The 17,369-nt window shown below is 30.4% G+C and overlaps 2 protein-coding genes across 2 annotated transcripts in view; one reads left to right on the top strand and one right to left on the bottom strand.

Moving 5' to 3' along the window:
• LOC124365909 (nucleolar and coiled-body phosphoprotein 1-like) overlaps positions 1-7,407 on the bottom strand; it is a 105,063-nt gene extending 97,656 nt beyond the window's left edge. The window contains exons 1-2 of the mRNA XM_046822030.1: positions 7,161-7,407; positions 463-601 (exon numbers count right to left, since the gene is read on the bottom strand). Of these exons, the coding sequence (XP_046677986.1) occupies positions 463-558 (96 nt within the window). The 5' untranslated portion in view covers positions 559-601; positions 7,161-7,407. The remainder of the gene's footprint in view (positions 1-462; positions 602-7,160) is intronic.
• Positions 7,408-11,031: 3,624 nt separating this feature from the next.
• LOC124366738 (A disintegrin and metalloproteinase with thrombospondin motifs 12-like) overlaps positions 11,032-17,369 on the top strand; it is a 47,937-nt gene continuing 41,599 nt past the window's right edge. Inside the window, exon 1 of the mRNA XM_046823339.1 lies at positions 11,032-11,254. Within this exon, the coding sequence (XP_046679295.1) occupies positions 11,131-11,254 (124 nt within the window). The 5' untranslated portion in view covers positions 11,032-11,130. The remainder of the gene's footprint in view (positions 11,255-17,369) is intronic.

The raw sequence follows: 17,369 nt of genomic DNA on the forward strand, positions 1-17,369 counted from the left end.
TTTGAGGTGCTAAAGCCTTCTGAAGTGAAACATTTCATAACGCAGTTTTAAACTTAAAAGAGGAGGCTCAGATGCGCTACCAACATTTGACTAGAGTTTTCTCTTAATTAATTAAACACATATCTTGGAACGAAAAATGTATTAAACCTCTATCACTCCCAACCAGTATTCAATTCAGAAAATACATTTTATTCTTAAACAAGATAACTAATTTATCATCATGTATTTCTATTAATACAAAGAGGAAAATCCTTAACAATGTTAATAAAGTTTTAATTCATCTCTCTACAAGTATTTTAGTAAACAATTCCTGAAAATATAGCTTACTAATTGAAACCACATCTGAGCTAGCTACAATTGTGCAAAACCTCAATACTTTCTGCAAGTTAAGAATCCTTGAATATTTTAAAGTCAATTCTGAGTATTAAGTAAACAAATAGAGGTTAACCTTAGATGACTAACCTTATTGACTGGAGAACGACCCAGGGGCTCCTCATACTGGACATGCTCAGGATATGCAGCTGACTTGTCAAGCTGAGGCATGCTGTACAGCTCCATTCAGGCTATGCTTTAAGCATTATATCTTCACTTGAATTTTCTCCTGAAACATTAAATAATGTCTAAAATAGTCTATGGGGACATTTTATAACATCTACAAAACATGTGAATGTATTGCCAAGGTAAAACTACTGTTTTCATTCTATAAAACCTTTTGTAGAGTTTACATACAATAATCTACCATAATGTATAACATACATTACAAATATAACAAATTTATTACTTTAGTAACTTAAGTAAAGTTGTTTAATATTATGGTATTTTGAAGAAATATTTCTATAATATAAAATAATGTTTACAAATCTTCTTAAAGCATACTGAAGTATCGAAAACGATAGTATAAGATGAAGCACGGCAAGAAAGTAAGCAGGGTCAACTAAAAGGACAATTCCTCTCCCTGTGGTTGGCAACACTGATGGTGAAAGCATCAACTAATCTAGAATTCTTTCCAATATTGCCTACTAAAGGCAGAACTTTTTCCTGAAAGTTTTTCGTTTCTATTAAGATAATAGACATTTTCTTTAAGTCAAAAAGGAACTAAAACATCCAGTCATCTGACACAATTTTCTTTAAAATCTATCACCTTGATCAAACATGACCCTGGACATGTTTAATTCAGCATATACAAACATCCTTTTCCATTGTGTTCCTTAGTTATTTTTTAAAGCCGTAGCATTTTTTATCTATATACAAATAAACAAAAAGCTTGTTTAAAATTTCATTATGCATGTTTAAATAGTCTTGTAGGTTCCCCATCTCTAGAGATTTATAAATTATCCACATATTCTTATTATTTATATTTATAATATTATTATCCAGATCCATCAAGGTCAGAAAGTCCTGGATTTTATTTTTATCAACTACAGTCCAGTCGGCTTCTGCTCTGTAAAGAGTTTTCTTTAATCAGGTGTCATTCTCTTGAGATCTTCATCAATATAGTGAGATGGCTGAACAATTCTCTTGACTACCTCTTCCAATCAGGGATTATACAGAATATAGCAGCAGCTAATATGGCTAATCTTTAATCTTATACATGCACGATATGCTTATCTCCCCTTCTCTTGATACTGTTGCTGGCCAGCTTTTAACTAAGTGATTACTATATCTTTGTGGCAGGGGCAGCCTGAAATAGAAACTTACAGGTGCAAGACCTTATTTCATCATCCCCTCCCCACTCACCCCTTCCATTTGTATGACTCCTAAAAATTAGTAATTTTTAAAATATATATTTTTGTAACAAATATGAGCTCCATAACAACTACACCTCTAAACTTCTTAACAGCTGTACATAGTGTTAGTATAATGATTTGTTATAGGTGGAGAGTGGAGTTGATAGTGTATGCAGAACAAAGCAGGATTTAAGTTAAGAACAAAAACACTAACGCCACTTTTATGAGGAGTGGTATAGTATTGATTTTCTAAAAATATTATTACGTATTAAAAATGTAGGTTGTTTGGGAGTGTGGACCAAAACTTCTACCAATAGAAAAATAGACATTATTACCCAGACAATGTACAGAAACAAAATAACTTCTTCAACCATTATTATATGAAGGGTGCAAGGGAAAAAACAACAAGTCCAAAAAAAATCGAAATTCAGTTTATGATGCCATTTGTATGGTCTATCATGCTGTCAGCTCCAGGGGAAGAACTAACTCAGTCCAGTTGGTACTGGATAAAAAAACCAACAAAGTCCGGTATCAATTTACATTAACGTGACCATGGAAAGGTATGTTCATTTTTTTCCCCTGAAAACTACAATTTTTTCTGAAAACAATATTGAAAAAAAAATTCGTCGGCAACGAAAATCAAAGGAACTACGATTTTTTTAAATCCTCTGAAAACTCCGCTTTTTTACAGTTTCCTATAACTCCGCGTCTGCTCAAACTCAGTATAGCCAGATTTTAAAAACCGATTATCATACCAACAACGAGAAATTATCGTAATTTCATATAAAATAATCGTACCAAACACATTTAATGAAAAAGTATGTTATGTTCGTATAATAAATTATGTTATAATTAACTTTTGGTTTGTTACTTGTATACATTTGTCAAAAATCTTTCATGGTACGATAATAACTACCCATCATGTATCTTACGGCTGCAAAACTGTACCCACCTGAACATTAAGGTAAGTGATAAGTTACTGAAATTATGCTGACTAATACGTTAATCCTGTCAACGATGCCTGCCCGCTGCGCACTGCTTGCTCTTTTAGAAAAAAAATTAACTCGAGCTTGCAAAAGTCGAATCCCAGATCACGTGATGCCCCCTGCTCCTTAACGCAATAATGTCCAAAAGGCATCAATATAATACAATAATATACTTTCCCCCCAGTTCATATGCACCTGTGATAATAATACTTGGCTATAAATGCCCAACTCTTGAAACAAAAGTCCAATTTCCATGGTCACACTAATGTAAATAAATACCCCAAAGTCCATCAACAGCTGATTGTTTTGTATGGTTTTGTTTATTTTCAGTTCTGTTTTGTTATCGATGTGGCTACTGCTGTTTTGAGGTTAAGTGATGTAGTTAATTACTTTAATTCTGAGCATTAACAGTAAAGTTTCAATTAAGTATTGTGTGACTTTTGAAATGATTGACGGCGATCTGCAAAGTGATATTGACGATGAGGGGGTTACTTGTGATGAAGTCAAGTCAACTAGAAAACGCAAGAAAACAGGTCGGCTTACAGACGTCATGAAGAAAATGAGAGCATCAACTCATGAGACAGGCGATGATTGCTTTTGCAAAAGGTATGAGTGTTTTAGAAACATATCTATTGAGGAAAGAATAATCTTGATATTTTTATATCAGTGTATCAAACACAAAACACTGGTTCTGAATTTATGTGCTTATCATTTTTTTTTTTACCACTTGATTAGTGTTATTTTATGTTTTTAGGAAGGCATATTTATTATTAAATCATAACCATAATAATAGCTTTTAAGAGTTAAACTACCATTTAAACCACTAGGTTTATTTTAACCTAGTTTATAATTATGTATTAGGTTAGTTATTTACCTGAAGAAGAGGTCAGATTGCAGATCTCAAAACACAGAGTTTTTGTTTCACTGAACGATGGCAAATGTCCGGAAAAATTCTGTTTACGTCACATACCTAGTGTTTTAGGAAATATTACCAGCACAATAGGACATTTAAGCAGTCTGAAGTTACTGATGACTAATGACTACAAGTAATCTAGCTTTAGAAGAATGGTACAAGTATACTTTCTCTTTTTTTTTGACTATATGGCCACAGGTTCTCCCAACTGTAGATTAATAACTTATGATTTAGTAAACTTATTCTGACAGTTTGATTCACTGTTTAATTATGACATTATTTAGGAATATCTCAAAACAATAATTTTGGCATTTTATAGTTTTTGTTCTTTATGAGTTATATATAATTTATGAACTATCACTTACAGCACTACTCGGAATATACAGAGATCTTTCCGTACTTTCAGTATAAGAAGTTGTAGATTGGGACTGAGTGGCTCTGTATAATACCAAAGTACAGATCTTTCTACCAAACACTGGAGTGGAATGGCAGACCATTTAAATGATAATCAGCCATTAATTATATTCTACAGGCTGGATTGAAATTAACCACATGCTCCTAAACCTCAACAACCACATCCCTGTCACAAACCCACTAAAACAATGGTAGTTACTTTTACTTATAAAAATTCATAACTATACTTATAAAAAGGATTAAGCATTAGTACATCCTCCAGGATCTTATTCTCCTAGACTTTTAGTTGATCTCCATATACAAAGGTAGTGATGTTTCAAAAGCTATAAGGAACTTGTTACAGCTTATAACTTCTTGGGTGTTGTAGTATGACCCGCTTGATTTTGCAATAACACAGATTCCTTCCTGTCTGTAGCTTAGTACAAATCATCTTGAAAGAGTACCAACATTATTTGGAGTAAGGAACATGTTACACACATACATTTATCAATCAAAGAGGCGGAGAAGAAAAATTTCTATTGTGGTTAGTTTGGAAATTGTGACCTGAAAGTTAGGTAGGTCGCCACATAGCCTAATGATACAATAGTTGTCAAGAAACCAAAACCATTTAGCTTATAAAATTAATATGAAACAGTCAGTAAAAGGTACTAATCATTTAACATTTTCTAAACAATACTAAAAGTAATTTTATCATAAATTGCACTGTTAACAAAGAAATGACAGTAAATGAATATATAGCAAAACATTAAGGAGAGTTGATGTTTACAAATATGTATGTAGCCAATTTAGTGTTGAGACTGTATACAGGAGTTTTAATGTTATTATCCTCATTGTTACGAAACAAAAAATATCTAAAATACAAGATAAATTATGCACGACATAGTTAAAATTAAATGAAGAATGCATAGTAAATCATGCTATTTTAATTTTGATTTAGGTAACAAAATATTTTTCTTTAGGCCTTATTTAGAATTTATCCCACTGTGATTACTCAGAACATAACTTACTTTTGCAATGATACCTTTTTTTCATGTGTGGAATATTTGATTGTAAATTAAAAATATATTGCCATCACAATAGCTTTATTTTGATTTTTTTAATATGGGATGTTATTTATAACCCTCATGAAACTGTGAATGAAAAAATGGTATTTGAACATAAGCGTATTCTTACATTAAAATTGATTTAACCTCAATTTTCTTTTTTTTTTACGCCTGCAACTTCCAAAGGCTGTTTTTAGTTTAATTTTTTTTAAGTTACTAATTTGATATCATTGAGCAGTAATAGGATTGGAGATAAAAATTTCAATACAAAAATTGAGTTCAGTAGTTTTATGCAAATAAATAAGTTACAGTACTTCAGTTATTATCACAAGAGCCCTAGAATAGTAGGCTATAAGTAGAATCTTGGGTTTATGACAACAGTAGGATTGACTGGAAATATGTCATGATTAGGGAGAGCTTAGGCTAAATACAAATTTGAGTGGACTAAAATGTTTTCCCCACAATACAATGACATCATAAAATTGAAGGTAAATAAAAAGAATCTATAATTTAAATTGAATAGTCTATTTATCGCAGTAAACTTAGTGATGAGTAAATCGGTAAGTTATGCGATAAGAAGAATCCTATAGCCTATGCGTTCTGTGAAATGACATGTTAGAAGGCAGTATTGACATTTTGTCCTGGCTCCTACCAAATGAATTATCTTTATAAATTAACACCATGTTAGTATCAACTAAAAGAGTTATACTGACATTAACTAATAAATTGACCATTACCTAGCTTCTTCTGGTATTGTTTGAGTCTGCTATGCCTAGTTGTCACTTTAGATTTTATGAAAACTTTATTTACCCTCCATGGCTATATAAGTGACCACCACCACAGTTGAATCAGGGTTATATCTAAGTAATATCAATTAGAAATACCTATACTACTGAATACAAAAACATTCTAATTATAGTTATTTACAATTATTACAATTTATTTATATTATTACATTTGAATGTAATGAATAACAATATTGTTCAAAATTAATTAAAAAAAAAGAAAAATCGCTTGTATGGCATTTGAGTAATGGCCACAAGTAAAATAGAGATATACATACGTGTCATTTATGTCACACCACACTGTAAGACACGTGTATACTTCGAAATAGTAAAAAGTAAATAAATGTTACGCTGTTTTGCTTGTTACATTTCATAAATACATTTTTTCTCATCATTAAATTATTACTTCTTCAGATATAAAAACAGCTGAACTTAAACTGTAATACCTCTAAGCTAATTCGGTTTGACATTTTGGTTTCAGCAGTTTTGATAATCATGAATAGGCTACCGATGATTTGATTGTGGTGGTGGTCGCTTAATACTTATAGCCACCCTACATCTCCTATCGTCTCACCAAAGCATTGTGTATATATCTTCTTATGTGTGCAAAGGTCAGACTCATACCAATATTGCCACTAACACAGAGAGAACATAAACAAGACATTCAATTAGAGTTTTATGCTAGATAGGATAGATGATAGCCTATTACCCATTTTTAGAACTGATAAGATAAATTTTAAATCTTAGTCTTACAAGAAAAAAAATCAGTGCATTTTATGCATAGTTATGGTATTTATATTTTGAAGAACTTAATAATGAACAATTTCATTCTGAAACATCAATTAATGACTAACTTTAATTTTCAGTTTTGATAATAATGAAATTCTCCATCTTTCCACTTTGCCTTGAACTGGGAATAGGATTCTTGCAGAAGTCAGATAAAAGTGACAACAAAACAGAACTAGTCATTTTAATATTACAAAAAAGATTATATTGCAACATTAAACATTTAGTCTGCACAATCATTAATACAACGGGTTACTTATAATGTATTGTACTAAATTAATCACTGTGAAATAATTATTTTTACTTATGAACATTGACATTCGTCAAAGAATTATAGGAGTCTTGATCTAAATACGGACGATTTTGGCAATAGTCTACAATCCGTTACGTACCATAACTTAAAACATGTGTACAAATATGTATTAGGGAAAGTGGGTACCCAAACAAAAAGCTAGATAACTTCATAATAGATTAAAACTTAAATCAAAATATTGACTTTTGTTTACCTGAATCTTCGCCGTTCTCCATAAACACTCGATAGCTCAACAAAATGGCGGTTAAAAGAACTGGACTCGATGCAGAAAAGTTATATGCTAGGTACAAATAGTTTTAATGACACAAACAAATCCTGATATTCTTGTATCACTTCAGTATTTATTTACGGTACACTAAAATGTATTACGATATACTTAACACTAACATTAAAACGTTATAAATCAAACCACAATGCGAGAATCAACTCGTCGTAGACTTCTGGACTACTACGAACAGCAACGCTCTCTACGTCCGAATTACCGGTAGAAATTGGAACTAATTAACCAGGTGTTCAGTTCATGTTCTCTCACTCACTTCTAAAATCTAGGTAAGCCCGCGTATTGAGAGCCTTTATTCTGTGTACAAACCAATCAAATGTATAAAACGATTTCCAAATTTAACTAGTTTTGAGAGCATTATAGTGTAAGTCGCTGAGTCATAAATCCTAAATGTTTAACCGATTTTAAAATGAACACAGGTGTTACATTTTAGACTAGATAATATTGCTTATTGCAAATGTTTTTATTTCAATTATTTTGTCATATAAGTAACGATGTTCAAATTTGACGCACTACAAACAAAAGGAAATTAAACAAGATTGTCTTATTACACTATTTTAATGTTTTCTTTTTCCGTTTATTGAATTTGGTTTGTGTATGTGCGCTTATCTGTGTGGTAAATAAATTAATGTAAGATAGTTATTAAAAAAAGGTAATAAAATAATTAAATGGTTTATTTTTCACCACTATTATTATATTAAACGGTGGATTAATAATATTTACTGATTTGTTTACCCTACACATTTTTTACATAAATTAAGTTATCTCGTAGTGAATGAAATGCTTAGTTTATTATAACAGTAAAAAATTAAATAATAATAATTTTTAAGTAAGAGTGATAATCTGGACAAACCTTAACAACATATCATAAAATAATATAAAGTTATTTATTTATTTATTATTAAACTTATTTACAATTCTTCTACTATTAAAAACACAGTAGCTAAAAATTCATAGATTTTGAAATACCGGTATCAAAACTGGAACATTACAATGTAAATGATAGAAGAATGTCTAATTTTTAATCCATTTATCCATATCTTGATGTAGAGGTGTTTTCTTGAAAGTTTGGTTTACACTTCTCCAGACAAAATATGAGATTCTTGTTTTGGGCCTCTTAAACTCAACTTTGGGTAAATACAAGTTGTTTGGAATAACTTTGAACATTAAAAAAGTGACAGATTTACTTAAAATTTGTTTTGTTGCTATTTTTCTCAAATATATTTAAAACATGTGTAGTTTAAAGTAATAGCCAAGAACGTAGCAAGGAAAAGATTTGGGAGGTCAAGATAAAATTGGGGGGCCTCCCTCAGAAGCATTCAAATTTTTGAAACTTTAAAATTTAAGAAGCAAAGTAGTGAATTTCATTTAAAGCTTTTACGTCTTTGAATAGGTTGTTTTGAAAATCGATTTTCATAATTGTAGAGGCATTGCTTTATTAGGATATGTAGGATTAAAAATTGAAATTGATTAGACTTATGTAGAAATGTAATTACAAAAAGATGCTTTTATTGTTGTAAAACACAGCACATAGTATACAAATCCAAATTAAAAAATGATAATATGTAAAAGAGCTTTTACAAAAGTAAAATTCTTCTTGACTTCTGAGCCATCGTATCTAGTACTTGCTCTGGAGAAACTGATATTTTCCTGTAGTAGACAGAAAATAAGGCAAGTGCAGTCAACCTCTCATTTCCCATTTTGTTCCTTAAAAAGTTCTTGACCCATTACAATGTTGAGAATGATCTTTCAGCAGTACATGTCAGTAATACTGAATTATTTAAAAAATAATAATCGTTTCCTAAAAAAGTAATTGAACAATTTTTAATTTGAGGAGGCGGACTCCTTGGATACACATGATCAAAAAAGTTTTGTTTCCTCAATGGCTTATTCTTATTAAAAAGTAAAGAATCTTTTTCTTTTTTGCAAAGAATTGATTATAATTATCTTAATAAAATTGGGTTTACATTATTTTCCATAAAATTATTGAATCATAAGTTAAAAATTATTTTTATAAGTGTATAAGAAATGTGTTAAAAAATTAACTTTAAATTAAATTTAATAATATAAATAGCCATGAAAAAAGACATGTAATTAATTGGGGTGCAATCGGTTTTTGGATGAGCCAATTTTTGTACATTTCAGACTACCCTTTAAAATAACTCGTATGAATACAGAACACACACACACATACAAAGTATAAATTAAGTCCTGATACAGCTGGATATATTCCAAACGGATTGAGATATCAATGTAAAATCTTCACCATACCTATTAAAATACTTTTATAAACAAAGTAACTCTCTACATATTGGTAACTTAAATGTAACCTGGATAAGGTGCTTCAACCTAGGAAGCCTGACGGACTCTTAGCGAGAAGATAACCTAGATCCTTACAAGACTCCTATGTCAAGAAACAAATTGTACATTGAGGCGGCATGGGATTTCCCGAATTCTACTAGCCTAGAGCTAACAATTAGAGAAGAAAAAAAAGTGAAGTTTACCAATGCTGTCACACATGAATTTTTTTACCGGAACTCATGCTGTTGATCAACATAAAAGCTATGGTGCTCTCAATTTGCTACTAATCAATTATATACAGCCTTTTTAGAAAAGTGTTATATTGACAGCAGAGAGCAATAGGATGATAATTAGAAATATGTATGGTTTCTACTTTTTTAAATATAGGAATTACTCTAGAATTTTTTTGTTTTGAGGGAAAATTACCTGATATAAAGGAAGGATTTACAAAATGGACTAATAGTTTAATCAACACTTGTTTTGAATATTCAATTAATGTTATAGGAATCTTATCGTAACCACTGGATGACTTGTTTTTAAAAGAATCTATGATCATACACAGAACTTTAAACCTGGTATAAATTCGGGGAATTCACTTTCAGGTATTAACTAGGTTAGAGTAAATACAATGAAGTAAAAAAATAATGGGACTATTATTTTTTTATTATATTATAACTACCTACCTTGGTGGCTACAATTTGTACTTAATTTATATTTATAAATTTAAAAACAAATACTCCAATAATATACTTTTTATGTCTGTGAGGCCAGATTACAAATACACAAAAATTATATAATTGAAGTGATTGTTTTTACATTTATAAATAATTCCAATAAGAAAAGAGCTTCTAGAATTAATTTATACTGTTTAGAATTCTATCAAATAATAATTTTTTTGTTGAAATGTCTTTGTCATTTAATAGTATGTCAGAATAAATTTTGGCACTTTCAGGATACATTTCAAAATGTTCTAAAGTTGACATTACCTGACCTTTTTTCATATGTGTACAAATTGCGTCATGGTGTGCTCTGTGTATTTTGTTCCATAAGTTGACTTTGTTCCATAAGTTGTTGTTCCATATATATATATATATATATATATATATATATATATATATATATATATATATATATATATATATATATATATATATATATCTCACACTGAAGCTTTTGATTGGTGTATACTAAATATACCATATTATTTCATGGGGTATGGGTACAGTTTACAAAACATGGATTTACGATAGTGAGCGCTAAAAGATTACATGTTACAATATTGTTTAATATTTAAATACATTCCACTGTATGTGCCCAATTCTAGCAATCTCTTCAATTATACCCTTACAAGTGTCTAAACTTTAAAATGTAAATATTATTGAGCAGGTTGATATATTTGGTTGTGTTATGTTGGGTACAATTAACACAATCTCACATATCATATGTTTCTGCAGATTATTTATGTGATGGTTTCCTTATTATTTTGATTACAATGTTTATTTATAAAACGTATGGTTTCAGTGTCAAATATTGTTTCAAAATGTTGTTTTAAAATCATGTTACAGAATTGTTGTGATAAGTGATGTATGTTACTAACAAATCTTTATTACAATTTCTGTGTATTGTAGTATTAATCAATTTGAGTTCTCCAGACCACAAGAACTTAAAGGCTAAGTCAACTGAAGACAAACCTAAAGTCATTCATGGTTTGTATCTACTTTATTTTCATTCATGAGTGTATATAAGGGGGGCTCAGGGGGCTGAAGCCTCCCCCATCAAAATTTTGAGACGTACATTAAAATTGCACACAGTAGTTGTTTATAAGCTAGAACACAATGATATCTTAAAGCTCAAGAATTTCCAAGTGGGAAGATTCCTGAGCCTCTATTTTTGGAGGGTATTTTATTGATCCCCAATTTCTCGACATTTGCAGTTAGTGATGTCCTGCTCCTTGGTATTCATAGGGTTCACTAGATTTAAGTGACACATCAGTTTTGATGTAGTGTAGGTTCAACTGAAGGTTTAAACCTGCCAGAACTGAACCCTCCTGGGATTTGGTACATTATATCCTTGGGTAATAACTTTCAAAAAGGTTTATAAAAATATCCATGTATGACAAAGATAAAATTTTAATACCGATTAAAACAAAGATATACTTTTAAAATAAACTAATATGTTTTCAAGCGAAGTTGCATGATAAGGAAATATTAATTTCAGGATTAAATAATATTTTATTTTTATAGTATCATATTAGTGGGAAGAAATTAAATAGCAAACATTAAGTTCATAACATAAACTATAACAGTAACATATTGTTTAAATAAATGTGTTTTTACATTTATTAAATTACGTAAAAATTGACATTTTCTATTGAATTTTCCTTAATTTTTATGCAAAGATATCTTCCTTCACTTCTTGCTATTGATTGTTTAAGGAACTTAACAGACATGTTTGGTTAGTGGAAGAGTATACAGTATTAGTAGAAATTGTTACTGATAAGAGTGCTCAGGTCACAGACAGGATTGAACCCAGGCTATCCTATATTCAGGTTCAAGGTCAATACTTCTAATTATATCATGTCAAGCTCTCCCAAATTAGTTACTAATATAATCTCATTGATGTTTCTGGTTCATAACCAGAACTAATAATGTTTTTGTAAAGTTTGTATTTATTAACATAGGAATAAAACATTTCTAACCAAAGTATAAAGTTTGGTTTATTCAAGGAAATGTAGATGTTTAAATGTAGCCAATGCTACACCCGCTTAACTAGCTAAATGTTTATTCACAATTTGTAACTTTATATCTCATTGATGTTTCTGATTCATAACCAGAACTAATAATTGTTTTTGTAAAGTTTGTATTTATTAACATAGGAATTAAAACCTTTCTAACCAAAGTATAAAGTTTGGTTCATTCAAGGAAATGTAGATGTTTAAATGTAGCCAATGCTACACCCGCTTAACTAGCCAAATGTTTATTCACAATTTATAACTTTATATACTGATTTGTGTTACTCTAATACAGTAGCGTAGCCAGAAATTTCGTTCGGGGGGGGGGGGTCCGAAACCGGGGATCCGGGGGACGTTTTGTGTGTTATTTGCCAATGAGTTTCACTGGTAAAAAGGTAAATACCAAAATTATGGAGCTTTAGTAACTACGCCATATAGAAAGTGGAAAGATGTAATAGGCAAATTCAACTCTCACAGCAACTCTAGTACCATAAATTTTCTTGTATAGCTACAGAAACTTTACGAAGTTCGATCTGGCCGAGTAGAAGGCCACCAATGTGATGTTGCATTCACTGGATAAGAAAGAAGAACAAAACAGAGCTTTGTACAACTCAAGTGTATAATTGACACAACTATATTCTGTAGAGAAAATGAAATACCCCTTCGGGCACATTGGGCCACTGACGGCCGAAAACCCTTTAGAAAAGGAGGGCAATTTTCTAGCGTTGCTCGGGTACAGATCAAACTAACGGTCGGAAAATGCACCGGGAAAACTCTACTGATTAGAAGTTCGGCTGCTTTGGATTTCACATGATTGTGGTACCTATTTATGAATTAGCTATAATGCCCGATTTTTGTATCATTACACTGTAGACGAATACATAATTATCGGAAAAAAATCAAAAAAATCACTTTCGGTCGGAAATAAAATACACATGAAAAACTATAATGGTTAGAACTTCAACTACTTCGGACTTCAGTTATTGAGGTAGGCTAAACGTGGTATTTTTGATTGAGTTAGGGCGACGATTTTTTTGTTATTAAACTGTACTCGACTAACTATATAATTATCGAGAAATAAATCACTTCCGGTCGGTAAATACCGAAGAAAAGCTCTCTACAGATTCAAGTTTTGACGATTTTGGATTTTTGAAACGCCGACCAATAACTATATAATTATCGAAGAAAAATTGAAAAAAAAAAATCACTTCCGGTTGGATAATAGACCGGAAAAACTCTACTGATAAGAAGTTCCGACTACTCTGGATTCCACTGACTGACGTATTATTTCATTTCCTTACTATATTGCGATCGGAAGTGATTATTTTTGTTTTTTTTTCTCGATAATTATATATTTATTAGTCGGCGTTGAATTAATACCTAAAATCAACGTCCTAACATAATTATAAGTACTACTTTTACCTCAACCACTCAACCAGTGAAATCCAAAAATTGTCACGACTTGAATCTGTAGATAGCTTTTCTTCAGTATTTACCGACCGGAAGTGATTTTATTGTTTTGTTTCTCGATAATAATTACCGATTATACATGTATTAGTCGGCGTTGAATTAATACCTAAAATCAACGTGCTAACATAATTATAAGTAACCACTTTTACCTCATCCACTCAACCAGTGAAATCCAAAATCGTCAAAACTTGAATCTGTAGAGAGCTTTTTCTTCGGTATTTACCGACCGTTTTTTTTCTCGATAATTATATAGTTAGTCGAGTACAGTTCAATGATAACAAAAAATCGTCGCCCTAACTCAATCAAAAAATACCACGTTTACCTCAATTCCGAAGTAGCTGAAGTTTCTAATCATTATAGTTTTTAATGTGTATTTTATTTTCCGACCGAAAGTGATTTTTTTTTATTTTTTTTCCGATAATTATGTACTCGTCTGCAGTGTAATGACTCCTAAAATCAACGTCGTAATTTAATACTAAGCGGTAATTTTACGTCCCCAAGACGAATTTGAACGAAATGGTCGCTAATTTAAACTGTTCGCCGTGTTACGGTTCAGATTACTTTGCGACGTCACGTGACCGCGCCCCTATAGAAAATACCGTGATTACACTACATTATCCGAAAGGCCGAGCCTAAAAGTATCGTTTGATACTTTATGATTTAAACGAAAGAACAATTATATTTTTAACAACGGCCACTTTAAATCAATTAAATCAATCAATTTAATGATTGTAAAACAAGAGTAATGATAACTCTCCTTTTTTCTCCTGCCTCCATGCTTCATTTTTTAATGTCTTAAAATTTCGGGGGGGTCCGGACCCCCTGGACCCCCCCTTCGCTACCCCACTGCTCTAATAGTTAAGAACTAATATAAAAATTAAATATATTTTAGTCTTTAAAATGTAACAATAAAACCTTCCCCTTAGTCAATTTTCCATTTAGCTTTCATACATTTTCTTTATGCTATTTCAAACCTTTCTCGGTTGTATTATAGTTGGATATGACTCTAGCCAATCATTGCTGTTCCATAACTGATACTGAGCAAGCAATAAATAGTTTATGTGTAATAGGCTTTTTTTATGTGTATTTTGCCTGTATATATTGTCTCAAGCGGTTCGTTTAATACTTCCAGCTGGATATCATTATTAGAGTAATGTTGGTGAAGACTCCAGTTTTGCCTCACTTTAATTACTGCAATGTGATGATCAATGACAAGATGTTTGATCATTTTAATAAAATGTAGCATAGCATGGAATTTTAGCTTCATATCTGATATCAGTGGATGATCCTCAAGTGGGGGAGCCTCTCTACTCGCTATTCCTGTCCACTGATCATCATTTTTCAATAGGTTGTTCACTGTTCAAGTTTGCTATTTATTCAATTCAATTCACTTCAAAGCAGCTTTATTCATTTAGTATTTACAAGATTGGTGTCAGGATTTAATTTAATGTCCCTACTATATAAAAAAAGAAATAAATAAATAAAAACAAGAATACATACAGAAAATACTAGATTTATCACAGGAAATATAGAAAGTTTAAAATACAATTATTACACTTAAAAGGTTACAATTAAAACAGCTTTTGGAAATTTATTACAACAAAAGATTCATTAAAGGAATATACAGCTTTATTGATGAGAAACTTTTTGAATTTTATTTTAAATTTATTGAATGTACCTGTAACCTCTGACTTGATTTCAATAGGAAGATTGTTATAAAATGTTGATCCAATATGCTTTGGTTTCTTTTTAAAAATTTATAAGGTATGAGGGCTTATTGCTACATTATTACCATTTCTTGTGAAATGGTTGTGATTATCTCCTACCAATTCCAGTTCCTGAAGTTTGCTTTTAATTGACAAAATAGTTAAAAAATATACATCCCATAAACTGTTATAATATTTTCTTTTTTAAAGTATTCCTTAACGGATGTTCTATCATGAAGATTAAAAATCATTCTAATGGCTTTTTTCTGAATTTTTAGAATAGAATTTAGATTATTTACAGCAGTATCACTGTAAAGTGAGATTAAAAAAGATATTATTGAATGAATATACACAAAATAAATAACCTTTAATGTTTCTTTTTTGCACAGGTTTATCAGTCTAATTACTGCATATAAACTTGATGAAATTTTGGAAAGTAATTTTTCTACATTAATGTTCCAATTAAGAGTTTTGTCTATTTGTAAACCCAAAATTTTAATACTCATTATTTATTTTATTACAAATTGTGATTATAGGGTGAAATTTGAAAATGCGAGTTTGAAAATTAATTAAATTAGTTTTATAGAACTTACTTCCAACAATATCAGAAGTCATGCTCACTTTGGGTGATGGTCAAGGACTGGTTGCGGACTGTGTAGGAGTGGTGTATGTGAATGATTGAATAAGTGAGGTTTTACATTGTTACAACTTGATTTGATTGAAATACAAACAAAATTTCTGTAACTATGTCACTATAAGCCATATCTTAAATTGTCGTGTCAGGAAGGAACTAACATCACAGTGCACAAATAACCATAGTATGAACTATTGAGTACTCTTGTCCACAAGTGGCCGAAATAAAATCCTCGTAGTTGAAATGAGACCTAAAGTATTCAATGAATGATAAAACCCATTGGCTTAATTAATTTTGAAATAGAATAGAATATGATTTATTTTTGAAAATATTACAATAACACATTATATACAATGGTATACACAATGTAATAAATCAATAAAGTAACCTAAACAACCAAATGTATACACAATGTACAAACCTAATGAGCAAACTTAAATAAAAATTTAACATTCTTGTAAATAAAATTAAAACAAAAACACTCGTAAATTAAAAGAAATATTTTCAAAAATAACTAGGGCCTCTAGAGGCAAGTGCCTGTGGAGAGGTTCCTTTTATAACAAAAATCTTTTTCAACTCAAAGAAAATTTCAACAAAACTTTGATTTTTTTATAAGCTTTTAAAAAAACTTTTGATTAAAAGTGTGCTGCTGCAGTTACAAAGCAAATGAAAATCCACTTAAATAAATTCAAACTAAAATTTACTGTTACCTAGTTTAATTAACTAGGAATCTATGCAGAGAAGAAAATCTAATTTATCAAAACCCAATAACCACTTCTTTAATGTTTTTGAAAATAACTTTATATTCTCACAACTAATAATTGAAGAAATTATACTAAACATTTTAGGTCCCAAAAAACAATAACTATTTGAAAAAAAATGCTAAGTTAGGCTTTGGAACTGGTATTGGTTCTTGCTTTCTTAATTTGTTTTTGTAACTATTTTTTAATTCTGTAAATTGCCACTTATGACATAAAATATTTTTAAAACTTTATAAACAAACATATATTTAAGGGGAAGAATATTTAAATCAACAAAAAGAGGAAAAGATTTCTCCATTCTTCGTTTCCGTTTAATCAACCTTATGAATTTCTTTTGTTGAGTTAGAAGTGGCTTTAGATTTGTTTCATAGGCTCCACCCCAACAAAATATTCCATAGTCAAGCCTACTATTGACCAAAGAGAAGTACAGCATTCTTAACACTTCTTCGGTGCATATGTATTGTAAAAAATAAAAAAATCTTAAAATATTGTTTAGTTTGCGTTTTAAAATTTCAATAT

This window comes from Homalodisca vitripennis, chromosome 7 (genome assembly GCF_021130785.1).
Source record: "Homalodisca vitripennis isolate AUS2020 chromosome 7, UT_GWSS_2.1, whole genome shotgun sequence".
Classification (NCBI taxonomy): domain Eukaryota; kingdom Metazoa; phylum Arthropoda; class Insecta; order Hemiptera; family Cicadellidae; genus Homalodisca; species Homalodisca vitripennis.